General features: G+C 42.8%; 1 protein-coding gene across 1 annotated transcript in view; it reads left to right on the forward strand.

The window, feature by feature from the left end:
• hspg2 (heparan sulfate proteoglycan 2) overlaps nt 1–27,500 on the forward strand; it is a 172,060-nt gene that overhangs the window by 142,050 nt on the left and 2,510 nt on the right. Inside the window, 28 exon segments of the mRNA XM_034141030.1 lie at nt 804–1,017; nt 1,293–1,472; nt 3,379–3,464; nt 3,466–3,640; nt 4,164–4,326; nt 4,412–4,509; nt 5,257–5,523; nt 6,216–6,328; nt 6,580–6,727; nt 7,366–7,482; nt 7,749–7,766; nt 9,477–9,561; nt 10,218–10,362; nt 11,505–11,607; nt 12,892–13,001; nt 13,510–13,618; nt 13,892–13,990; nt 14,081–14,302; nt 14,630–14,874; nt 15,168–15,339; nt 15,582–15,704; nt 16,621–16,677; nt 18,570–18,645; nt 19,027–19,105; nt 19,891–19,926; nt 23,607–23,677; nt 24,285–24,368; nt 24,447–24,550. Coding sequence (XP_033996921.1) covers nt 804–1,017; nt 1,293–1,472; nt 3,379–3,464; nt 3,466–3,640; nt 4,164–4,326; nt 4,412–4,509; nt 5,257–5,523; nt 6,216–6,328; nt 6,580–6,727; nt 7,366–7,482; nt 7,749–7,766; nt 9,477–9,561; nt 10,218–10,362; nt 11,505–11,607; nt 12,892–13,001; nt 13,510–13,618; nt 13,892–13,990; nt 14,081–14,302; nt 14,630–14,874; nt 15,168–15,339; nt 15,582–15,704; nt 16,621–16,677; nt 18,570–18,645; nt 19,027–19,105; nt 19,891–19,926; nt 23,607–23,677; nt 24,285–24,368; nt 24,447–24,550 — 3,499 coding nt within the window.

The following is a 27,500-nucleotide window of genomic DNA, read 5'->3' on the forward strand; positions in this document are numbered from 1 at the left end:
CAGCATGACGGCCTGGTACGGCAGCTGCACCGACCTCGATCGTAAGGCTTTACAGAGGGTGGTGAAAACTGCACAGCACATCACCAGGACGGAGCTGCCATCCATGGAGGACCTTTACTCCCAGCGGCTCAGGAAGAAATCACTACGGATTATCAAAGACCCCCATCACCCCAGCCACAAACTGTTCTTTCTGTTGCCGTCTGGCAGACGTTACCGCAGCATCCTGGCAAGGACAAGAAGATTCGGAGACAGTTTCTTCCCGCGGGCAGTGAGACTGTTAAAAAATTGAACTGTTGAAACAACTTCAAACATTCAACTGCTACTCAGTAGTATGTATCTAATACCTAATATATATATATCATTCCAATAACTTGTATATAGACTCATACTGCACTATTCCACATCATAACTTTATTTCATTTTTATAACTATTATTATTTTTGTATTGCTCATGCTCTTATTGTTATTATGTTATGTTATTATGTTGCATTGTTGGAGAAGCCTGTGACATAAGATTTTCAACTGCATAATTACTCTGTAGCTATGTCAGATTGACAATAAAGAACCTTGAACCTTGAACCTTGAACCTTATACCATCATGCAGGTACACACACATCCCATAAAACAGTTCCTCTGACACGACAGGAAGCAGAAAATCATGCACTGTTCAAAATGTGTCACATTATTGGAAAGGAAACCAGGAGTTGACTTAAACTCACCAACAGTTAGCTTAGAATAGCGCCTCATTTGCATATTAAAAACCACATCAGAACACGTGTAGCATAAACATCTCTCCCCTGCAGATCCTTGCTGCTCGCCCTGAGGACAGCGGGACGTACGTCTGCTCGGCTCGCAGCAACGAGGGCAGCTCGGAGACCCGAGTGGAGGTCCTGGTGGAGGGGGGTCTGGTGGAGGGGGGGGGTCTCCAGGAGCCCTCGCCCCCCCGAGCCTCCGTCCCTGAGCCCCTGCTGGTGGTGGTGGAGGGCCGGACCGCCACGCTGCGCTGCGAGGCCCACGGTGAGGACACATTATGTAGGGTTGGGGAAAATAGCTGATAATAAGCAAAGAAAGACTAAGAAACACTAACCGGGTGAAACAAGGAATCACAAGACAAGACACAGCTGGACAAGGGAGGGGAAACAATCAAGACCTGGATCTGGATCACGCTGGTCGTATAGTGAAGATGTTCTATCTGCTAACAGTGCAGCTGGAGTTTGAGATCACTAAAATCATGGTTTCCAAAATAAATTGAGCTTATAATGAATATATTTCTGCTCTTTCTTCCCCCCCAGGTGTCCCGCCCCCCACCATCAGCTGGTCCAAGCTGCGCTCCCCCCTCCCCTGGAGACACTCTGTGACGGGGGGCAGTCTCGTTCTGCCCTCTGTCGGACGCCAGGACTCTGGAGAGTATATCTGCAGCGCCACCAACAGCCTGGGGGCGAGCGAGGTCACCGTCACTCTGGACGTAGAGAGTGAGTCTCATTGGGTTTAACTTCAACTGATCATATTTATCATTTTCTTAGTTAACATGAAGCTGGCTCTTTTCTGCTGTAACAATGTGCATTTCCCCTCTGTGGGACGAATAAGGGTCTTCTGATTCTGATTCTGAATGACTTAGTGAACAGAGAGGGACTTTGGAGACACTGCTTTAACAGATTTGATCCACAGACGACACCAAAAACATCTCTCCTTAACCGAGCCTTACAATATGCCCGCTTGACATATGCATTTAAATGTCTAATGATTTGCTGATATTTGATATGCCCTGCTTTCTCTGCAACACTGAAGGCTTTATTTGTATCTGTATCCTTTTGAACATTTTCCAGTTTTTAAATCTGATCACTGTTTGTCTGATTTTTCAATGATAATGAAAGGAAGGCCTTCATAGGTATCACAATGTCTTTATTTAAACACTGAGACATGAGAAGTAGACTTTTATGAATTCGTATTTTCTGTCATTGCAATTCTGTGTCTGGTGGCGTGATCATTATTATTTAGAGTCATTGCGTGCCTATTGATTTGAACACGATCCGTGTATCCATCATTTCCTGGTCTTCTCTAAAGAAGAGGGACCAATGAAAACGTTGTCATGTTGCCGTTGTTCAGCATGGAAACATTCATTAGCTAACAATGACATTATTGTTCTATTAATATAAAGGGAGGTCAGGTACTCTTTAAAACAGCTGCTAGTTATGGGTACTTTTTACTGAAGTACATTTCAAAGTTCTTTACTTTGACTTGAGTAAAGAAGTTTAGTCAGTACTTCTACTTTCACCAGAGTATTTTTAAACACGAGTATCTGTACTTCTACTCGAGTAAAGAGGCGCTTTCACACCGCAGTACTTAGTTCATCAGAACTTTAGTTCATCAGAACTCTTTAGTTCTGATGAACTAAGTACAGATCGCGTTCTCACTGGAATAAGTCCCTGAGGGAGGATTAGGCAAATGAAGCCGCTGGTGTCACTTCGTCTTCTTCTGCTTTGGGTTTACTGGCAGGCCGCAAACAACTTCCCGGCGTATACTGCCACCCGGAGTCCCCGGCCGGAAGTCCCCGGAGTTGGGGAAGGCTTCAGTAGAAGCTGCTGGGACTCCCAGCAGCTTCTACTGAAGCCTTCCGAGTAAATCGCCAGAACGCCGACACCTCCTCATCTCCACCGCTCCCATGTTTTCTTTTGTGTTGCCATAAGTTAGTCTCTCTGCGTTTGTGCACTGGGCGAATGCTAATGCTAATAATGCTAATGCGAGGATAATAAAATGGCGGCTTCACAAAACGTTTTGGGAGTTGTACGGGGCGTGGTTTGCAATCCTCCCAGCCAATCAGACATAGGAACCTTTTTCTCCCACGAAAGTACCTGCTCTCTAGCAGGGACTGAAAAGGGGGTGAAAAGGTTCTCATGAACTAATTTGAGTTCCGGCTCTTTTTGGTGTGAACGCGACATTTCTGAACTATATCGGAACTAAAGTGGGAAAAGTACTGCGGTGTGAACGCGCCTAAGGATGTGTGTACTTCTACTCGAGTAAAGGATGTGTGTACTTTTGCCATCTCTGTATATAAATACTCACAGAGAGGGAGATGGACAGGGTTATTACCTACTAGTACTCAGATCTTGTTCTTGAGTAAAAGTAGAAGTACTCAGATCTTGTACTTGAGTAAAAGTAGAAGTACTCAGATCTTGTACTTGAGTAAAAGTAGAAGTACTCAGAACTTGTACTTGAGTAAAGAAGTTTAGTCAGTACTTCTACTTTCACCAGAGTATTTTTAAACACGAGTATCTGTACTTCTACTTGAGTAAAGGATGTGTGTACTTTTGCCATCTCTGTATATAAATATTCAGTCCCACATACTATTATTTCACATTTACTCCTCTCTCCCTGTAGCCCCTCCCTACGCCACCTCGATGCCCGATGATGTTGCAGTGCGGGTGGGGGAGGTGATCCGGCTGCAGTGCCTTGCTCATGGGACCCCCCCCCCTCACCTACACCTGGAGCAAGCTGGACGGAGAGCTGCCCCCCCGAGCGCAGCTCAGCGGGGGGGACCTGCAGATCAACCTGGCCACCGCAGAGGATGCTGGGAGTTATAAGTGCGTCGCCAGCAACAAGGTGGCCGACAGCGAGGTGATCGCTAGAGTCACCGTGAGATGTGAGTCCACTGGGAAACGGGGAATCTAAATATACTTCTTCTCTGCTTTAAAGTTAGGATCATTGAGGTGGCTCTTATTTCAACTACAGGACTAATGGAATATATAAGTTATAAAGGTGTGGCGGGGTTCTCTTTGTCCGTCCGTAAACATAGGCTTAGTCGGTTCATTAAAGCTCAAAGACAAACTCAAATATATACTGTTTGAACAGAATATTGAAATAGAGTAAGTTAAATAAACAAAATCTAAATGATAAAAATCAGTTTTTCTTTCAATTGAATATTCGGTACACAAAATCTCTCGCTGGGGAGACGGCGGCGAAACTGCCGTTCGTTGCCCGTCATGCAAGTATCGTGTACTATAGTTTAAGCAATGCAAAGAAACTAAAGTGATAATAGTCTTTGATAATGTACTGTTGCATTTTTGGGTGAAAAACTGCATCTATCTATTATTTATGAAGACATTTATAGAATACAAAAAAAAAACCTCAGGATGCAACTAAGACTTTACTCTCTCCCCCTTTAGCCCCCCTGGCGGTGAAGGTCTCCCCCCAGGTGGAGGTGAAGGCTCAGGGCAGCGCGGTGGAGTTCACCTGTTCTGCAGCTGGAGGTCTGGAGACTAAGGTGGAGTGGCTCAAAGAGGGAGGAGCTCTCCCCCCCAACCACCACATCAAGGACGGCGTGCTCAGGTGATGCGTCATAAAACATTTGAATAACAATTCAAAGAAAGTATTATGATGGTTTCATGTTGTGTCTAAATGAGTGTGTCTGCAGGATTGAGAACCTGGAGCAGAGCAATGAAGGCGTTTATATCTGCAGAGCAAGCAGTGCGTACGGACAGGCTCAGGACACCGCCAGACTCACCATCCAAGGTCTGATCCCTTCTCTCTGTTCCCTACACTCTGTTTCCTTCTCTCTGTTCCCTTCACTCTGATCCCTTCTCTCTGATCCCTTCTCTCTGTTCCCTTCTCTCTGTTCCCTACACTCTGTTCCCTTCACTCTGATCCCTTCTCTCTGATCCCTTCACTCTGCTCCCTTCTCTCTGTTCCCTTCTCTCTGTTCCCTTCACTCTGATCCCTTCTCTCTGATCCCTTCAGTCTGATCCCTTCAGTCTGATCCCTTCAGTCTGATCCCTTCACTCTGTTTCCTTCAGTCTGATCCCTTCTCTCTGTTCCCTTCACTCTGATCCCTTCAGTCTGATCCCTTCAGTCTGATCCCTTCACTCTGTTTCCTTCAGTCTGATCCCTTCTCTCTGTTCCCTTCTCTCTGATCCCTTCTCTCTGACCCCTTCTCTCTGTTCCCTTCTCTCTGATCCCTTCTCTCTGATCCCTTCACTCTGATCCCTTCTCTCTGATCCCTTCTCTCTGATCCCTTCACTCTGATCCCTTCTCTCTGTTCCCTTCTCTCTGTTCCCTTCTCTCTGTTCCCTTCTCTCTGTTCCCTTCTCTCTGATCCCTTCTCTCTGATCCCTTCTCTCTGATCCCTTCACTCTGATCCCTTCTCTCTGTTCCCTTCTCTCTGTTCCCTTCTCTCTGTTCCCTTCTCTCTGTTCCCTTCTCTCTGATCCCTTCTCTCTGATCCCTTCTCTACTTCTATCTAACGTTCTTCCTCCTCCACAGCCCTGCCGAAGGTGATGATAAACGTCCGTACGTCGGTGCAGACGGTGATGATCGGTAACTCGGTGGAGTTTGAGTGCCAGGCGGTGGGCGACCCTGAGCCCACGGTGAAGTGGAGTAAAGTGGGCGGGTCTCTGCCCTCCCACATCATGGTGAAGGAAGGCATGCTGAGGATCGACCAGGTGACGGAGGCCGACGCAGGGCAGTACCGCTGCACCGCCACCAACGACGTGGGGTCCGTGCAGAGCCAGGTGGTGCTCAATGTCCAGTGTGAGTACAAAACGTATATTTGCTTGTGACTGCTGACCTCACTGGCGTGCAGCAAAAAGGCTGTGGTACAATCTCATCAGAGCCACCTGTGGTCGGGGAAACCTCCTGACTGCAGAACGTCTCTCAGTATATGTGTTATGATGTTTTTTTATCACAGATTGTCTGATTATATAAACCTATGATCCGTCCTCTAGAGTCTGTTGATCTCCAGATTAACAGCAGCATGAAAATAACCTGCCAGTGCTCCATGGTGGAGGCTACGGTAGAAATGTCGTTTTTTCCCCCTTAATGTCTGACCAATGGTTGAACAGCTTTTCCGAGCACATGACTTGTGTTTAAAGTTTATAGTCCGTTTGAGTTTCGCCGTGTGAACGCAAACCGAACCTTCTGAAAAATGAAGCGATGTAACAAACTGTGGTCTGGTGCAAAGAAGCGGACTTTAGGTGTGAATGCAACCTTCACCATTAGTCAACTTATAATAGCAGCTCTGGTAAATGGACGTTTTCATATAGTCTGCTTTTAGTAAACGCAGGCCATGTGTATTTCTAATCATCAAGACTATTTTTGTATTCTTGGTTCTCTGTGGAGGCTTGTGATGGTGTGGTAATGGGAGAGTCATTAATGAGATGAACTCCCACTGAGGCCTCCAGCTGTCTCCCCTCATTAATCATTAAACCCTCTGTGTCTCTCAGCTCTCCCTCAGATCGCATCGCTGCCTGAAACCAAAGAGGTGACGGTCGGCTCTGACGCCGTGCTGCCATGCGTGGCGTCCGGATACCCTCTCCCCGAGATCAGATGGTCCAAGGTGAACCACCTGACAATTATTAACATCTTTAGGAACTATTGTATAATGACTGGAGTCTTACAGGGACAATGTGTATGTTTTTAAGGTGAGGTTGTAGACACTTCTTACGCTGCTATGGACAGTCTGGCACTAATGTACATTTCCCAGAGATATTGAAGTGACTTTGACTCTTTGACTTTGAGGAGGATATGACTCCAGTTCTTCTTTTAAATATATGTATTCTCACTCATCGTGTGTGTCTCTGTCTCCAGGTGGAAGGAGAGCTTCCTCCCAAGTGTTTCCAGGATGTCAACGTTCTGACGGTTCCTCGGGTCACCCAGGAGGATTCTGGGACGTACGTGTGCACCGCCTCCAACAAGCAGGGGAAGGTGGAGGCCTTCACTTCGCTGCAGGTCCACGGTCAGTCTGCAGGGCGGAGGGAGGGTTACAGCATGTGGCGAAAAAACATGAAGAAAATAACAAACAATTCAAACTTAACTAAAAAAAATGAGGCACCAGGAAGATAATCTCAAGCTGGAAAAAGTATCCATGTCCAGGCAGGTATATCCTTTTGTGCATTTATTTCCGATCATAAGGAAGTCATAATTCTGAGAAAAAAAATCCAAATTCTGAGAAAATAATAATTCTGAGATTATTTTATTTTTTAAGTAAAAATTCTGATGAAAAAATGAAAAATGAAAAATTCTGAGAAAACGTTTATTCTGAGAACATTTTAAAAAAAATCACAATTCTGAGAATTTTTTTTAAAAAGACACAAATTGGAGAAAAAGTAAAAATTCTGAGAAAACGTTTATTCGGAGAAAAAAATCACAATTCTGAGAAAAAATTGAAAAAGACACAAATTGGAGAAAAAGTAAAAATCCGGAGAAAAAAATAATTCGGAGATTATTTTGTTTTAAATCAAAATTCTGAGAAAAATTTGAAAAAGTCAAAATTCTGAGAAAAAACATATTCTGTGAAAAAGCAAAAGGGAAAATTCGTAGGAAAAATGATTAGGGTTTCGTAACTCTGAGATCCTGTGCTTCTCCTTCCTTCAGAGAGAGTGATGCCGTATTTCGCCCAGGAGCCGCTGTCCTACCTCACGCTGCCCACCATCAAGAACGCTTACCGGGCTTTCAGCATCAGAATCTCCTTCAGGCCCGATAACGGAGACGGTGAGGAAGCTCTGCATGGTTCTTGAATCCTGCAGCGTGTGATGTTCTCTTTACTATGTTCTGTATGAGTGGACCAAAAACATTGAATTGCCGCCGAGGCACCCGGAAGCAAATCTTCTGGAACCCAACACCTTTCAGGAATATCCTTTTGTCAAAATTCTGAGGAAAGAAAGTGTGTTTTCTTTACTATGTTCTGTACTGTATGTCACATTTCCTCATGTTTAATCTGTCTTCTGTCCGCCCCCCCCCCCCTCTCTCGTGGGAAGGTCTCATTTTGTACGCTGGTGAGTCTCAGCCTGATGTCTGCAGACTTTCTCTCGTCGTGCATCAGAGGAAAGATGGAGAGATGATGCATGGCCTTTTGTTTTCAGTCATGGTCACAGAACCAGCTTGATACAACTCAAATCTACTTTGAATCCCAGGCTTCTACTCAGAAGAACTGCTGTTCAACGCATTGCTGCACATTTCTACAGAAGCCCTTAAAGGCACATGAGAAAGAAGCAGTCTGGTGGTCTGACCCATCTCTCTCCTGTGTTTATGACTTTAAACGTGTTAAAGAATAAGGCTTAATGAAAGTGTGTGTAGTTGTAATGCTCATGTTGGCCTCCAGAGGGCAGTGCAGCATATTCTTCATTATAGAAACTCTTATATTTTCTTCCAGGTGAGTTTCAAGACATGCCAGTCGTTTCCCATAATGCACATGTGTTGTGTTAAGAGTGTAAACAACACAAAGACAGCTAGGTAACGTCAGCTGCATTATAAAGTTATCATGATGTGTTCTGTTGTTATCTTGTCATATTTAGCTTAGAGTAAACAACAACAAGGGTCACCTGTTTACCTGTTCCTCAGATGGAAGACATTCTGGCACACCTTTTTCCTTTGACCTGTTTGTCAGTCGTAAACACAGAGGAGAAACCATTCAGATCAGACTGAGAGAAATGACTCACAGATGTTCCTCACTTGCCTTTCAGGACTTCTGTACCTTCTTTAATGGGATTGATCTTTTATTCAGACGTCTCTGCTGTGGTGGAAAATGAGAGTCACAGGTTGTCTCTGCACAGTTTACAGTTACAGGATCTGTGAGAGCATGACGGCAAGAAGACACCTTTAGAAACTCTCAAAGTCAAACTGATGTTCTGCTGTCAGCTGACCCCCCCCATCAGGCAACAGTCAATAACTACTGAAACCCTTGTGACTCCTTGGATGTATAACTGTGGGACACACGCATCATGTGTAAACCTAACTTACACTTGTGTTGCACATTTATGCATTCAACACTTGTTTCTCACAGCATGCAGAGATGATATCGAGGAGTGTAGAGGGCATGATCTGATCTGAGGCTGGTCTGAAGCATGTTCCTGCAGCTCAGAGACAGATGTGATCTGATGTGATGCAGGTTCATTACAGCCTGGCTTTGGTTGGCTTTACACCTGCAGCACCATGGCATGCTGCTCCTCCACCCAGCTCCAGAGAGTTTACCATCTACTGCAAACAGTATCCATCCCAACAAGTCACACAACATGAATCCCAAGTCTTGTATCTGCACTGTTCGTCACTAAAGCAGTCAGATATGTGGTGCATTGCAGCGTCTATATCAAGTATATACTCTAAAGTACCTCAAACCTGTATTTAAGTTCAGTCCTAACGTACATTAAGTCGAATATCGCCAGTATTCTTACTTTTTTCTGAACATTTCAAAAATCTTACTTTTAAAAAAAATCGTACTTTTTCCTGAAAAAAATCTGGAAATTCTTTTTTTTTGAAAATCTCAAAAGTATTTCTTTTCCCAATATTTATCTCCTGTCTTTTTTCTGCGAGTAGCATCAGATGTTTTCTTCAGGATTGCAAAAGGAAAAAATAACTCAGCCTTCCTGAACTTACAAAAGATTCCACTTGTTTAATACCGGCTTGTTGAGATGGATGTGATTGCAGAGCATGCATTTAGCATCATGTTGTTGTTGTTGTTGTTGACTCCTGCTGTGTGTCTGCTGCAGGAATGATCCTCTATAACGGCCAGAAGAGGAGCACCGGAGCAGACTTCATCTCTCTGGGACTGGTGTGGGGGCGACTGGAGTTCAGGTCAGAGAGGAGAGAAACATCTCCCACTGAAACACAAACACAGCAGCATTTCATGTTGGTTATTTATACAGACAGATAGATGGATAGATAGATGGATGGATGGATAGATGGATAGATGGATGGATGGATGGATAGATGGATAGATGGATGGATGGATGGATAGATGGATGGATGGATGGATAGATAGATATGTAGATGGATGGATAGATAGATAGATAGATAGATAGATAGATAGATAGATAGATAGATAGATAGATAGATAGATAGATAGATAGATAGATAGATAGATGGATAGATAGATAGATAGATAGATAGATGGATAGGTGGACAGGACCAGTGTGCTCAACATTCAAATACAAATACTTAAAAAGTGGAAGAGAGATAACAATAAAAAATCAAATGAAAATGAAAATAGTCCGTCACCCCATTGTCCGTTGCTCTCCGTAACAAAAAGGGACGAAAGTAGCAGAAAAATAACCACTAAACTTTCAGGACAAAACGTGGCCATTGTTGTTCAAAAACAAAAAAGAAATAGTCAAAAGGAAAAGCAGAAATAAAAGAATGAAGTGGTGAATAACCACAGAGCACGGGCCATCAGGGGCACGGCACAGTGCAGAGTGTAGTTATTAATGTCCCTGTTGTTGTTGTTGTCTCAGGTTTGACGTGGGCTCGGGCATGGCCACCATCAGAGACCCCCTCCCTGTTAAGCTGGGGGAGTTCCACACGGTGGAGCTGCAGAGGAACAACACGCTGGGGTCCATCCGGGTCGACGGGGGGGAGCCCATCAGCGGGAAGTCACAGGTACACTTTGGTTCTGTTATTCATATGAAATACACGTGTTGTGTTGACGCTTATTTGGGTTTGTTTGCAAGATATGGTCGATATGATGAAGGCTTCGAGACAACGCTGAGATCATCTCATATGATGTGAAAAGAGAGATTATTATGGGATGCAGAGCAGGTGATTATTATGGGATGCAGAGCAGGTGATTATTATGGGATGCAGAGCAGGTTAGGAGCTTTTTTCAGGACATTTTGAAGACTCTCTACACTCTAACTGATGATGTCATAACTTTAGCTCTCCGTCACATACACACCCATTATAACATCTGACACGCGCTGAAAATGTACCAAAACTTAAAGGGGACCTATCATGCAAAATGCACTTGTGTACGTCTTGTATACATGAATATGTGTCCCCGGTGTTCCAGGGAACTCACCAAGTGTCAGAAAACACAACCCTCTCTATTTTCCTCCATACCCAAATCTCTAAAAAAGGGGCTGCAACGGATCTGATAAAAACTGATCCAGATTTGAACACTGTCCTGACGTCAGGACGGTGGCGCTACGGCTATTGGGCCAACTCTCCACCTATCAGGAGGAGACAGCCACGGCCATTGCCGTTCGAAAGCGCTGGAGACGCTGTAGTACATATGCCAGGCCTGTAGGTGGTGCTGTTCTCACTGAATCAGCCCTTGCTAAAACAGAGCTAAAAAATGTCAAATTAAGCAAAATGAGGCATGGCTAAAATGCATGATCTGTTTGGTATTTTGAAAATAAAAAAGTATAAATATGCCTGATATAGGTATGGTCCTACACTATATGATTCAAATATAGCATGATAGGTCCACTTTAAACTGGGATTTTAGGAAAACCATTCCATCTGTCAAAAATCCCTTTTAGTCCAAGAAAGAGGAGAGTCCGTAGAGTAGATTAAACCTTTAATCTTTGTTCTATGTTAAAGTAGGACGGAGCAGTGTGACCTCAAAGTTGGGTGACTTTGAGCTCTGTGCAGGGAGATCTTCCATTCATTCCTATGGGGAAACATTTTCTGTTTTTTTCTATTTGCGTGGAAACTGCCGAGTGGATCTCTTAGAAAAGTCATGTGATGATAGATGTGTGCGTCTCCACCAATCCCACGCAGTAACAGGTGTGTTTCTTCAGGGGAAGTTCCAGGGTCTGGATCTGAACGAGGATCTGCACGTGGGGGGGTACCCCAACTACACCAGCCTCGCCAAGACCGCCGGCATCAAGAGCGGCTTCGTGGGTAAGAGCTCAGGACGTATCAAAGAGAGAGCAGTAATATATGTTCAATATATCTATATGTCATAGTTAGACGTGTAAAGTTCACTCTCTTGTAAAACATGAAACATTAACTGAAAGGCCAGAAGAGCCTGGACCCATTTCTACCTATGGGGAATGAAGGGGAACATCATTCAGACTGAATAGACCACCTCGAACACATTTCTGACAAGTAGCGCCCCCTAGTGTCAGAGATCTGAGAAGGGGCATGTATGTCCCATTGGGCGTTAATCTCTTATTTATAACTTCATTAATGAGGAGGATTTTTTGGTTTATATTTGTTTGAACATTCTCTGCACTGAAGAATAAAGAATATATGAACTAAATATAATTGAATCAGCTAAATCCACTGAGAAGATCATATTTCTAATTGTGAGAAATATGTGTCACTCCAGATTTACTGTGAAATGTTAAGGTTAAAGTCTCGATGTGACATTAATGTTATTTGTTTCATATACATTTGATCAACACGTGTTTTCACAACAAGTTCAATGTATTAAAGGACATGTTGTGTAAGCATTATAATTCTTAAATGGCTTGAATCTGACCTTTAGCAACAAGAAGCAAGCTTCTGAAATGTAGCTCGATCCGTCACATGTGCTAGCCTGGCCCATGGACATCTGGGACATGTTGTCATGGGAACACAAAGTCACATGACCTGGCCCATGGTGTTATGGGAACACAAAGTCACATGACCTGGCCCATGGACATCTGGGACATGTTGTCATGGGAACACAAAGTCACATGACCTGGCCCATGGACATCTGGGACATGTTGTCATGGGAACACAAAGTCACATGACCTGGCCCATGACCCCCCAGACTGTTACATTACATTACATTTCATTTAGCTGACGCTTTTATCCAAAGCGACTTACAATGACAAATTACAGGGACATTCTCCTTGGAGTAACTAAGGACTAAGTGCCTTACTCAAGGGCGCACTAGTGGTGGTGTTCCTGGCGGGATTTGAACTCACAACCTTCAGCCCACCTCACTATCCATTAGACCACCACTACCCCTGTTCAGTGTGTGTCACTGAGGGACTTCATGAGATACAATAAAGGCTAAAGCTGAATATGGAACTTTCCAGAACGTTTAAATGTCCTGTGTCACCTGTGTCACCTGTGTCACCTGTGTCACCTGTGTCACCTGTGTCACCTGTGTCACCTGTGTCACCGTGGGTTCTTATGGGTTTAAGAGGGAGTAATAATATGTGTTTAATATGTAATGTGTGTGTGTGTGTGCAGGGTGTATCCAGCAGCTGCTGATCCAGGGGGACGAGGTGATCTTCAAGGACCTGGGCCGGAGCTCCATCGGAGTCTCAAACTGCCCCACCTGCAAGGACCAGCCCTGCCAGGTGCGCTGCATTCACACACCTGCTGAGTTAGTGTTAGAGAACTCTCCCTGGTCCCCGGCTTGAGCTTCAATCTCAGGATCCATGTATCTGTGATCCTCTCCAGAATGGAAGTAGTCATCACATACAGAGCATCAACTAGTTCCTGAACAGTGTCCTTCACATGCTGATATCCAAGAGAGGGAGTTACACAGTCACAAGATGGAGGAATAGAAAGCAGTATTCAATGTTTACTTCAGATTAGCTCCACGTCAGAAATGAGCATGCTTGATGTCTATCTCCATAGAGGCTGAATCATCATGTTAATCACATAGCTATCATATGCCTCAAACAGTCCTGATGCTCTTCTAGGTAATCATACATCCTGTCATGTACACAGCTACAGTTGGGGTACCTTAGTTATCATGTTACTCTCAGATTGGAAGAGGACATTCAGTATGTTCCCAACAGATAGTGTCTGATCACATGATGTATGATAGTAGCATGTCTAACCCCCCCCCCCCCCCCTCAGAACGCGGGTCAATGTGAGGACTCAGAGGCCAGCCTGTATCAGTGCAGCTGCCCCCGAGGGTTCACAGGGAGCAACTGCCAGCACCACTCCTCCCTGCACTGCCACGCAGGTACACACACACACACACACACACACACACACACACACACACACACACACACACACACACACACACACACACACACACACACACAGCCCAAGGATTTCCTCAGGACATTAGAAGTTCATCTCAAACCTTTATTTAACCTTAGCATATAGGTTCCACATGAAACATAAAACAATAAAGGACATCATACATTATATATTTTAACCGGACCCTGCACGTTGCTATCAACTCTATCTGTGTGTCTCCCCCACCCCCCGCCTCCCCCCCCCCCCTCAGAGGCCTGCGGTCCGGACGCCACCTGCATCAACCGTCAGAACGGACTCGGGTACGACTGCCGCTGCCACCTGGGGAAGTCCGGAGACAAGTGCATGCAGGGTAAGAGCGATATAGATAAACAAACACAGCATTATTAGTGTGTGTGTGTGTGTGTGTGTGTCTTCACCGTGCACGCCCCCCCCTCTGCAGGCGAGCTGGTGACGACCCCCCTGTTTGACGGCGAGGCCTCGTACATCGCCTACCCCCCCCTCAGCATCGTGCACGACGACCTGAAGGTGGAGCTGGAGTTCAAGCCGCTGCACGCCAACGGCCTGATGTTCTTCTGCGGGGGGAGGAAGATGAAGGTGGAGGACTTTGTCTCCGTGTCCATGGTGGACGGACACGTGGAGTTCAGATACGAGCTGGGGACAGGTAGACACATTACTGAGAACATTTACAGAGAGAAAGAGTTCTGAGCAAAGACAACAGAGGGGGGGTTTATCAAATCAAGCAGAAACCATTACAGAGGAAGGGAAGGGGTTAAACAGACTTTACTACACTACGTTTATATGTTCAGTACATTTCAAAATGATTCTGTAGATATTATAATGTTTACATACTCCTCTGAATATAGGTATTATTTTGTACTTATTTTATTTTCAAGAAATCGTGTAATTCTTGTAGATGAACTATGGATTATTAAAGTATATATCTATGTGTCCTGGATCTTACATGTGTTCTAACCCGTCCCCCCCCCAGGCCAGGCGGTCCTGCTCAGCTCTGCCCCGGTGTCTCTGGGCCAGTGGCACCGCGTGGTGGCGGAGCGCATCAAGAGGGCGGGGGTCCTGCAGGTGGACCGGGGGCCCCTGGAGAGGAAGACGTCTCCGGGGAAAGCCCAGGGCCTCAACATCCACACACACATGTTCCTGGGGGGGGTCCCCACCGCCGACATCCTGCCCAAACCGGCCAACATCAGCCACATGTTCCAGGGCTGCATCGGAGAGGTGAGACAGGGGGTCCAAACGTTATTTAAGGGTCTCCTATTATACTATTGTTAGGCAGTGGAGGAAATATCCATCTATCTATCTATCTCTCTCTATCTCTCTCTATCTCTCTCTCTCTCTCTCTCTCTCTCTCTCTCTCTCTCTCTCTCTCTCTCTCTCTCTCTCTCTCTCTCTCTCTCTGTCTCTCTCTATCTCTCCCTCTCTCTCTCTATCTCTCTCTCTCTCTCTCTCTCTCTCTCTCTATCTATCTATATTTCTGTAAGTGTTATCTTTAACGTGGTCTTTCCTCTCAGGTGTCGATCAACAACAAGAAGCTGGACCTGTCCTACAGCTTCACAGAGAGCCGGGGGGTCTCCAGCTGTGTGGACGGCAGCCCATGTGACCGCAGACCCTGCCTCAACGCAGGAACCTGCATGTCCAGCGCAGAGTACGAGTTCCAGTGCCTCTGCAGGGACGGGTTCGAGGGTCAGTGATCCTATTAAACCCTAGAGGAATAAAGCATGCATGAGATCTGTCCTTGAATGTATATATTTTATTTGTTGACATTTTTGTTAACCCTACATCAGTAAATAGGCTACTTTCAGCTTGCAGAACATGTTTAATAAGAAAAATGTAAGAATTTGGAAATATTGAGAAAGAATTTGGAAATTTGAAATTTGACCTGCCTTTTTTGTGAACTTGACCCCCTGACCCCTGTTCCCCTGCAGGAGAGCGCTGCGAGGTGGTGAAGGAGGCGTGTCAGAACAACCTGCAGTGTGTGAACGGAGGCAGCTGTGAAGACGGACAGTGTGTGTGTGCAGCCGGACACACAGGGCCCAACTGTGAGGAGAGTGAGTACTGAGCAGCTTCATCATGAAGAGCACATCAACCTGTGATCTTCATTCATAATCACTGTCTAAATATAACTGTGAGGAGAGTGAGTACTGAGCAGCTTCATCATGAGGAGCACATCAACCTGTGATCAGATATCAGATATCACTGTCTAAATATAACTGTGAGGAGAGTGAGTACTGAGCAGCTTCATCATGAGGAGCACATCAACCTGTTATCAGATATCAGATATCACTTGTCCCGCAGTGGAGGGACGGTGCAGATAAAGGGATTAGACTCACATGTTCATAAAGTAAAATCAGACGGGTACACATCTGTTGTACGGCAGGGAAATAGCAGACAGTCATTACAATATATATTATAATAAAAAAGTGTATATTGCAGAAAATTACGAATTTAGAGATTTTCAGAAAAAAGTAATAATTTGGAAAAAAAAGTTGAAATGTTCTGATAAAGTAAGAATTTGGACATTTTTGGAAAAAGTTTAAATATTGAAAGAATATTCAGAAATGTTAAATTTTATTCAGAAAAAATAAAGAATTTTCAGAAAAGGTTAACATTTTGACATTTTCAGAAAAAAGTTTAAATTTTGAAAAAAAAGTTTACATTTTGAAAAAAAAGTTTAAATTCTGAGATTCTCAGAAAAAAGTCAGAATTTTGAAAAAAGTCAGAATTTTGCAGAAAAAGTTAAAATATGGACATTTTCAGAACAATTTAGAATCTTGAAATGTTCAGAAAAAAGTCAGAATTTTGAATGAATGAATCCCACTGTGTAATAGCGGCTCACATATATATATTTAAGAAGTACAATATAAGACAAGCACGAGTTTCAGCCGGGGGTCATATACCATTATACTTTAAGAACTTGCTGAGAGCCAATTAGATCCCTCCTATAACGATATCCTGCACACACAGGCCACGCTTCCAGCCCCCCCGCCGCCCTGCTGAGTTTGGAGGGTAGCGAGTCCAATGGTACAGTATTCAGCCTGTCTGCGACTAACATTAACCTCTAACCTTCTGCATCTTTCTGAGACAACGGGACGATCTGCAACGCCTGGTTTTTGGGAAAATGTGGGATTCCTCTTGTCTTTCTGTCCTCATGTCATCGCCTGAGAGAGGCTCTACTCACTTCATAAAAACAAGAAACCATCAGAAACACTTCCTGCACTTTGCCCCGCTACTAACAGGGTGTCTTTAAAAACACAGTGCACTCTGAGCTGAATGTGGTGCATGTTTCCATGGTGACGGGGAGGACTTGCACTTTACCTGCTCAGGTGTTGCTGAGGACTTCCTGAGTTTGCATCATGGAGTCTGGTCTGTTTGTCCTGAAGGGTTTCATGTTCTTGTTTCTGTGTGAGGATGGATTTCTGGGCTCAGAAAGTGAGACTTGCTTTTACAGAAAGAGAATAACATCATCCTTCTTTCATTAATTCAAAAGAGTTGGATTTCCAAGCATTAAAACACACTTTTCCCACTTCCTGTTCAAATGTGTTAGTTCTTCTGGTTTAGCTCCAGCAGCCGTGAGTATATAAACAGTGAGTTTTATCAGAGATGATTCCCAGGTGAGGTGATGGGATGGTTTTACTGCATCCTCTGTTAGTGACTGCAGGATTCATTTTTAGATTTTCATAAAAAAGTCAGAATTTAGAAAAATGTTTAAGACTTTTTGAAAAAGTAAGAATTTTGAATTTTTTTGAAAAATGTCCTAACTTTTAGAAAAAAGTAAGAATTCTGAAGTTTTTAAGATAAGTAAGAATTTTGAGATTTTCAGAAAAAAATAAGAATTTTCAGATTTTCAGAAAAATGTAAGAATGTTGAGCAAAAAGTGTGAATTTTGAGAAAAAAGTGTGAATTGTTTTGATTTTCCGAAAAAAGTAAGAATTTTGAAAATGTCTGAAAAAGTTAACATTTTGCAATTTCCCGAAAAAAGTAAGATTTTTTGGGAAAAAGTACGATTTTTTAGAAAAGTCAAATTTTTTATCAAAAAGTCAGAATTTTGACATTTTCAGCGCAAAGTAAGAATTTTCAGATTTTGAGAAAAAGTAAGAACTTTTGACATTTTCCGAAAAAAGCAAGAATTTTTCTAAAAAAGAATGATTTTTGAAATGTTCTGAAAAAGTTAACATTTTGCAATTTCCCGAAAAAAGTCAGATTTTTTTGCAAAAAGTCAGAATTTTTAGAAAAAATAATGATTTTTGAAATGTTCTGAAACGGTTAACATTTTGCAATTTTTGGAAAAAAATAAGAATTTTCAAATTTTTAGAAAAAGTCATACATTTGTGGCAGGTCTTTTATGCACCGACTGTAGCAGCTAGGGATTGCTTTTAGCTATGATGTATTATTATTATTATTATTATTATTATGTCAAATCTGATATTAGCTAATCTTTAATAACTCTGTAGAGTCTTGTGGGGAAGATGCTCTGCTAGGAGGAGCTACGAGACGTCTGACAAGTAACTTAACTTTTAATACTGACATGTTCAAAAGCCCTGAGAGAGGAGGGGGGGGGGGAGTTCCTCTCCTGTTGTGTGACTTTAAAGGTTTAAAGTTTGAAACATCATTCATGTTGTCCCTGGTGAGAGTGCATGGTGTAAAATGATCTGTCCAGAAACACATGTTGCTAACAGCATTCCTCTGAGAGCTTTCAACTCAGCATGGTGCCTTTGATTAACTGCTTCTGAACGCTTCTCATTATTAAAGTAAATGTTATTTCTTCTGCTTCAAACCAACAGATAAAAGTGAAGTCTCCCTCTGTTTCTGTTTCTAACCCCCTCTCTCCTCCCTGCTTCCCCACCAGAGGGCGCCCTAACACCGAGTCATCGTTTCTACTTCATTGTTAACGTTTATTTCCTGTTGTTTTCTAGACTCTCCGTACCAGTATGCCGCTCACTTCCAGGACGATGGATATATCGCTCTTCCTAAAACCGTCTTCCCAAGAAGGTGCCTGCCGTTTATATTTATATTATCAATCATTTCAACATCAACTTAAAGTCCATGTTTTATCATCTTATAGTGGTGTGTTTATTATTCTGAGAGTTTTAACTAATGTTTGTTTATTTATAGAGTTTATTTCAGACACAAAAGATGTTCCAATTGCTTCACATGTGCATCAGAGGAAACCAGAGAATCCATAGAATTCAGTTAAACATCAACATCGTAAACCCAGCTAATCCTGCAGAGGTGCAGCAGTATAATAACATGTTGTGAAATGACCTCAGGGAGAGCGTCACTAAGAAAGGATCTACTTTTTCTAAATCAGATGGTGTGTAACTGCATTATTAGTGGATGTAAACATGCATGATCTTTTTAAATCTGTTCCAGCGCCCCCAACTCCCCAGAGACCCTCGAGCTGGAGATCAACACCAGTTCCTCTGAGGGTCTGATCCTCTGGCAGGGAGTGGTACGACTTCATCTTTCATTATATTACATTAAAGCACTGACCCACCTTTAATCCTAACCTTAAACCTCACATCTTCCTCCTCCTCTTCCTCCTCACCTGTTCAGACGTGATCGTCACTGAGTGTTTTCATCTCTTCCATAACTCTGCATTTTAAGATCATTTAATGGGTCGTTGTCGGCATGCTGGCTGCAGGCCGCCTTATTGGCTGCAAGCCGCCTTATTGGCTGCAGGCCGCCTTATTGGCTGCAGGCCGCCTTATTGGCTGCAAGCCGCCTTATTGGCTGCAAGCCGCCTAATTGGCTGCAGGCCGCCTTATTGGCTGCAGGCCGCCTTATTGGCTGCAGGCCGCCTTATTTGCAGGCCGCCTTATTTGCAGGCCGCCTTATTTGCAGGCCACCTTATTGGCTGCAGGCCGCCTTATTGGCTGCAGGCCACCTTATTGGCTGCAAGCCGCCTGATTCATTATTACTTAAATTACATAAAAGCATTGATCCACCTTTAATCCTAATCTTAAAGCTCACATCTTCCTCCTCCTTCATCCTCACCTGTCTCTCCTCACCTGTGTCTCCTCACCTGTGTCTCCTCGTCTCCTCACCTGTGTCTCCTCACCTGTTCATATCATCACTGAGTGTTTTTACATATCCATTCCATAATTCTGCATTTGAATGTCATTAATCGGTCGTTGTTGGCATGCTGGCTGCAGCCCCCCCCCCCCCCTCCCCCCCCCCATCAGTAATAAAGTAATAACGCATGTTGCTTCTCTAACTCACCTCCATCTTCCTCAGGAGACCAAAGGCAGAAAGGTGCATGCTATTAAAAAGGTAACACTGACACCGACTGAACGACAACATGGAGATGATGTTATTATGTGAAGTGTTTATTTACCTGTAGAGGATTCAGTATAACTACATACACATGGGTATGAGTTACATTACATATATAAGTAACACGCACACACACACACACACACACACACACACACACACACACACACACACACACACACGCATGCACACACCCACACGCATGCCCACACACACACACACACGCACGCCCACACACACACACACACGCACGCCCACACACACACTCAACCCCACAAACACATGCACGCACACACACACACACACACACACACACACACACACACACACACGCATCAATTAGAAAATGCATTTAAATGTAAATCCTGGAGAAAAAGAGCTGTGAAATAAATAAATGTGTAAATAAATAAAAAACAAATAAATTAATAAATATAGTTTAATTTAAATATCATATTTTCTACTAATACACATTACTTAGCAAATTAAGGAAAGCAACAACCACAGAGGGCAATGCACTGGATACAAGTGCAAACAATAAATAAATACAATTATAAAATTAATTAAAACGCTGGTGAAAATAAATGCATTTATTTGAAATGAAAAAGTTTTTTTTTTAATAGAAATGTAGGGACCGATTTACAACATGTGACTTATTAGACGCTTGAACCCAAAGTGACTAAAAATACCTTCAATTCTGTGGAAGTGTCTTTCCCACAGACATGCTGACTGCAGAGGGGATTGAACCAGCACTATCCCACTGTGCCACAGCCTCCTATATTATATATATATGTATTACCTTATTTATTTATTTGAGTATTTATTTCATAGCCATATTGATTTGAAATGAAACAGCATCCCATACTGGATGTCTTTTGAGTTGTTTCTGCACACGGACACTAAGGCTTCTGTTACTCTGCACAGACGGTTGTTTTGTACAGATCCTACGGGACAACATGTGTGTGTCATGTTTTCTGACTCACGTCTCTCTCACCATGAGCTCAGCAGCTACAGTGAAGTCCTCCTCCAGCAGAGCAACATGAATATATATAGGACATAGAACTAATAAAACAAATAAATCAAATAAAAGATGGATACAGTCATTTTTCGTAAATTCTGAAAATCGTCAAATTCGGACTTTTTCAGAAAATCTGAAAATTCTGACTTTTTTTCAGAAAATCCAAAAAATCCTGACTTTTTTTCAGAAAATCTGAAAATTCTGACTTTTTTTTCAGAAAATCCAAAAATCCTGACTTTTTTCTGAAATCCAAAAAATCCTGACTTTTTTCAGAAAATCTGAAAATTCTGACTTTTTTTTCAGAAAATCTGAAAATCCTGACTTTTTTTCAGAAATCCCAAAAAATCCTGACTTTTTTTCAGAAAATCAAAAAATCCTGACTTTTTTCAGAAAATCCAAAAAATCCTGACTTTTTTTCAGAAAAAATCCAAAAAATCCTGACTTTTTTTTCAGAAAATCCAAAAAATCCTGACTTTTTTTCAGAAAATCTGAAAATTCTGACTTTTTTTTCAGAAAATCCAAAAATCCTGACTTTTTTCTGAAAATCCAAAAAATCCTGACTTTTTTTCAGAAAATCTGAAAATTCTGACTTTTTTTTCAGAAAATCTGAAAATCCTGACTTTTTTTCAGAAATCCAAAAAATCCTGACTTTTTTTCAGAAAATCCAAAAAATCCTGACTTTTTTCTGAAAATCCAAAAAATCCTGACTTTTTTTCAGAAATCTGAAAATTCTGACTTTTTTTTTCAGAAAATCCAAAAATCCTGACTTTTTTCTGAAAATCCAAAAAATCCTGACTTTTTTCAGAAAATCTGAAAATTCTGACTTTTTTTTCAGAAAATCTGAAAATCCTGACTTTTTTTCAGAAAATCCAAAAAATCCTGACTTTTTTTCAGAAAATCCAAAAAATCCTGACTTTTCAGAAAATCCAAAAAATCCTGACTTTTTTTCAGAAAATCCAAAAAATCCTGACTTTTTTCTGAAAATCCAAAAAATCCTGACTTTTTTCAGAAAATCTGAAAATTCTGACTTTTTTTTCAGAAAATCCAAAAATCCTGACTTTTTTCTGAAAATCCAAAAAATCCTGACTTTTTTCAGAAAATCTGAAAATTCTGACTTTTTTTTCAGAAAATCTGAAAATCCTGACTTTTTTTTCAGAAAATCCAAAAAATCCTGACTTTTTTTCAGAAAATCCAAAAATCCTGACTTTTTTCTGAAAATCCAAAAAATCCTGACTTTTTTCAGAAAATCTGAAAATTCTGACTTTTTTTTCAGAAAATCTGAAAATCCTGACTTTTTTTCAGAAAATCCAAAAAATCCTGACTTTTTTTCAGAAAATCCAAAAAATCCTGACTTTTTTCAGAAAATCCAAAAAATCCTGACTTTTTTTCAGAAAATCCAAAAAATCCTGACTTTTTTCTGAAAATCCAAAAAAACCTGACTTTTTTTCAGAAAATCCAAAAAATCCTGACTTTTTTCAGAAAATCAGAACATTCGGACATTTTTTCAGAAAATCCAGAAAATCCTGACTTTTTTTCAGAAAATCCAAAAAATCCTGACTTTTTCAGAAAATCCAAAAAATCCTGACTTTTTTTCAGAAAATCCAAAAAATCCTGACTTTTTTCTGAAAATCCAAGATTCAAGTCTCCATCATGTGTTCCGCAGCTGCAGTGTAGATATGGCTATGAAACACTGAAGTCCTCCTCCAGCATGAATATATATAGGACATAGAAACAGATCAGATAGAGCACGGGAATGTTTGGAGATGTGCAGGTAAATACAAATGCAATAGAAATAGTCTCTAGAAGAGTCTCTATACAAGTACATGGAATATGATATAGATAACATATATATAATCATTTAATATGTTTATTAAAATGCTCAACTTCTTACTGTGATATCTTGTTTCAATAGTTACTTTATCACTTTATTATTCATTTGTATTGTATTGTATTTAGTCTTTATTCTTACCTCGTATGATTCCTGTTTTTAACTCTGAACCTGTTGCTGCTATAACCGCCTGCATTTATAAATAAAGTTCCATCTTATCTAATAACAGTTGATAATATAATAATAGCTCTGTAAAGTGCCTCCATAAACATTCACCTGTTGGTCATCTTGTAATCTACTGATTCATATAGATAGTAATCACCTCAATAAACCTTATTTAATGTTGTCTTAATGTACATTATTTAATTTCTCATTCTGTTCTTGTACATATCATATTCTGTTTACATGGATATAGACTTCTTGCACTGTTTTTTATTTTGTATTGTTGTATTTAATTATATTTCAGTCAGGCATCTCTCACGTGTTTCTTAATATGTTCATTAGAAGCAGCATATAGTTTGAGTTTGGCGTCTAGGCTCGGGCCTCATCACTCCACAGATTTACAGAGAACATTGAGTGATGATTAGATAACTATCCCCCGAGCCTACAGGTGGAAGCTGGGGTGGTGGGGCAGGCGAGCAGCAGCGACATGAAACACAGCAGCAGGAACATGAACGTAGCAGCAGCAAGTGAACACAGCAGTGTGCCATGTTCACCCTGTAGCTGCTGAGCATGAGCTGAGAAGACCTTTGAATGTTGAATAGAAAGACTCAGAACAGCTTCTCAGGATAAACCCTTTCCTCTTCCTCCGCTCACTGAACACATTCTCTGCAGGAAGTGGGAGAACACGGGAAAGGAAAAGACTTCATCAGCCTCGGCCTGCAGGACGGACACCTGGTCTTCAGGTGACGCCTAACGCCTGTCCTACGCCTGTTCTTTAGATCCAACACAGTCTCACGGCATTTCGTGTTATAGTCACGAAATTAATCTATTGATTCGTGTTCACCAACACGATTTCGCCATTTTTTTCGTGTCACACAGAACGATTTTAGAAGCAATGTATTTATATTGGTAGTATGTTTCGTGCCTGCACCAAATAATAACAAATTAGAAGGAAAAAAAGATGAAATAAAATACAGATGTCAGTATTCTGAGGCTCTGAGCCATTTCTTTTCCTCACTGACGGCAAAAAAACTAAAAGGGATAGGGTTAGGCTTAGGGTAAGATATTGAGTAAGAACATGTTTTTATGAACCACACAGCTTCTGGTCTTCCAACCCGACCGGACAAAAAGACGTGGTGCCGGCACGAAACATACTACCAATAGAAATACATTGCTTTTGAAATCGTTCTGTGTGACACGAAAAAAAGGTGAAAATCGTGTTGGTGAACACGAATCAATAGATTACATTAATTTCGTGACTATAACACGAAATGCCGTGAGACTGGGTTGTTAGATCATACTTGTATTAGTTTCACCTTTATTTAATGCTGATGGTCGTGTGATCTGCAGTTTCCAGCTGGGCAGCGGAGAGGCAGTGATCCGGTCCCAGAGGTCCATCAATGATGAGAGATGGCACAAAATCACAGCTGTCAGGTATGATGGGAGATTATAAATATATAGGAACAAGCTTTGTAGCTATCAGCTCTTCTTCATGCTCCTCTCTTCCTGCAGGACTGGGAAAAACGGATTCATCCAGATCGACGGAGGAGCAGAACTGCACGGTCAGTCTAAGGGCCGGAGCCTCATGGTGAACACCAAGGGAAGCCTGTACCTCGGTGAGTGGAGTAGTTAGCATGCTGTAGTTCCTTTATAGCCCAACGTTAGCCTCCTTTAGCTTAGCGGTGGTGACGTGAAGTCATGTGACCGTGCTGTAGTTCCTTTATAGCCCAACGTTAGCCTCCTTTAGCTTAGCGGTGGTGACGTGAAGTCATGTGACCGTGCTGGAGTTCCTTTATAGCCCAACATTAGCCACCTTTAGCTTAGTGGTGGTGACGTGAAGTCATGTGACCGTGCTGTAGTTCCTTTATAGCCCAACATTAGCCACCTTTAGCTTAGCGGTGGTGACGTGAAGTCATGTGACCGTGCTGTAGTTCCTTTATAGCCCAACGTTAGCCTCCTTTAGCTTAGCGGTGGTGATGTGAAGTCATGTGACCGTGCTGTAGTTCCTTTATAGCCCAACGTTAGCCTCCTTTAGCTTAGCGGTGGTGATGTGAAGTCATGTGATCGTGCTGTAGTTCCTTTATAGCCCAACGTTAGCCTCCTTTAGCTTAGCGGTGGTGATGTGAAGTCATGTGACCGTGCTGTAGTTCCTTTATAGCCCAACGTTAGCCTCCTTTAGCTTAGCGGTGGTGATGTGAAGTCATAGGACCGTGCTGTAGTTCCTTTATAGCCCAACGTTAGCCTCCTTTAGCTTAGCGGTGGTGACGTGAAGTCATGTGACCGTGCTGTAGTTCCTTTATAGCCCAACATTAGCCACCTTTAGCTTAGCTGTGGTGACGTGAAGTCATGTGACCGTGCTGTAGTTCCTTTACAGATCAACATTAGCCTCCTTTAGCTTAGCGGTGGTGACGTGAAGTCATGTGACCGTGCTGTAGTTCCTTTACAGACCAACATTAGCCTCCTTTAGCTTAGCGGTGGTGACGTGAAGTCATGTGACCGTGCTGTAATTCCTTTATAGCCCAACATTAGCCACCTTTAGCTTAGCGGTGGTGATGTGAAGTCATGTGACCGTGCTGTAATTCCTTTAAGGCCCAACATTAGCCACCTTTAGCTTAGCGGTGGTGATGTGAAGTCATGTGACCGTGCTGTAGTTCCTTTATAGCCCAACATTAGCCTCCTTTAGCTTAGCGGTGGTGACGTGAAGTCATGTGACCGTGCTGTAGTTCCTTTATAGCCCAACATTAGCCTCCTTTAGCTTAGCGGTGGTGACGTGAAGTCATGTGACCGTGCTGTAGTTCCTTTATAGCCCAACGTTAGCCTCCTTTAGCTTAGCGGTGGTGACGTGAAGTCATGTGACCGTGCTGTAGTTCCTTTATAGCCCAACATTAGCCTCCTTTAGCTTAGCGGTGGTGACGTGAAGTCATGTGACCGTGCTGTAGTTCCTTTATAGCCAAACATTAGCCACCTTTAGCTTAGCGGTGGTGACGTGAAGCCATGTGACCGTGCTGTAGTTCCTTTATAGCCCAACATTAGCCTCCTTTAGCTTAGCGTTAGTGATGTGAAGTCATGTGACCGTGCTGTAGTTCCTTTATAGCCCAACGTTAGCCTCCTTTAGCTTAGCGGTGGTGACGTGAAGCCATGTGACCGTGCTGTAGTTCCTTTATAGCCCAACATTAGCCACCTTTAGCTTAGCGTTAGTGATGTGAAGTCATGTGACCGTGCTGTAGTTCCTTTATAGCCCAACATTAGCCTCCTTTAGCTTAGCGGTGGTGACGTGAAGTCAAGTGACCGTGCTGTAGTTCCTTTATAGCCCAACATTAGCCTCCTTTAGCTTAGCGGTGGTGACGTGAAGTCATGTGACCGTGCTGTAGTTCCTTTATAGCCCAACATTAGCCACCTTTAGCTTAGCGGTGGTGACGTGAAGTCATGTGACCATGCTGTAGTTCCTTTATAGCCCAACATTAGCCACCTTTAGCTTAGCTGTGGTGACGTGAAGTCATGTGACCGTGCTGTAGTTCCTTTACAGATCAACATTAGCCTCCTTTAGCTTAGCGGTGGTGACGTGAAGTCATGTGACCGTGCTGTAGTTCCTTTACAGACCAACATTAGCCTCCTTTAGCTTAGCGGTGGTGACGTGAAGTCATGTGACCGTGCTGTAATTCCTTTATAGCCCAACATTAGCCACCTTTAGCTTAGCGGTGGTGATGTGAAGTCATGTGACCGTGCTGTAATTCCTTTAAGGCCCAACATTAGCCACCTTTAGCTTAGCGGTGGTGATGTGAAGTCATGTGACCGTGCTGTAGTTCCTTTATAGCCCAACATTAGCCTCCTTTAGCTTAGCGGTGGTGACGTGAAGTCATGTGACCGTGCTGTAGTTCCTTTATAGCCCAACATTAGCCTCCTTTAGCTTAGCGGTGGTGACGTGAAGTCATGTGACCGTGCTGTAGTTCCTTTATAGCCCAACGTTAGCCTCCTTTAGCTTAGCGGTGGTGACGTGAAGTCATGTGACCGTGCTGTAGTTCCTTTATAGCCCAACATTAGCCTCCTTTAGCTTAGCGGTGGTGACGTGAAGTCATGTGACCGTGCTGTAGTTCCTTTATAGCCCAACATTAGCCACCTTTAGCTTAGCGGTGGTGACGTGAAGCCATGTGACCGTGCTGTAGTTCCTTTATAGCCCAACATTAGCCTCCTTTAGCTTAGCGTTAGTGATGTGAAGTCATGTGACCGTGCTGTAGTTCCTTTATAGCCCAACGTTAGCCTCCTTTAGCTTAGCGGTGGTGACGTGAAGTCATGTGACCGTGCTGTAGTTCCTTTATAGCCCAACATTAGCCACCTTTAGCTTAGCTGTGGTGACGTGAAGTCATGTGACCGTGCTGTAGTTCCTTTACAGATCAACATTAGCCTCCTTTAGCTTAGCGGTGGTGACGTGAAGTCATGTGACCGTGCTGTAGTTCCTTTACAGACCAACATTAGCCTCCTTTAGCTTAGCGGTGGTGACGTGAAGTCATGTGACCGTGCTGTAATTCCTTTATAGCCCAACATTAGCCACCTTTAGCTTAGCGGTGG

The sequence above is a fragment of the Trematomus bernacchii genome, unplaced genomic scaffold (genome assembly GCF_902827165.1).
Source record: "Trematomus bernacchii unplaced genomic scaffold, fTreBer1.1, whole genome shotgun sequence".
Lineage (NCBI taxonomy): Eukaryota > Metazoa > Chordata > Actinopteri > Perciformes > Nototheniidae > Trematomus > Trematomus bernacchii.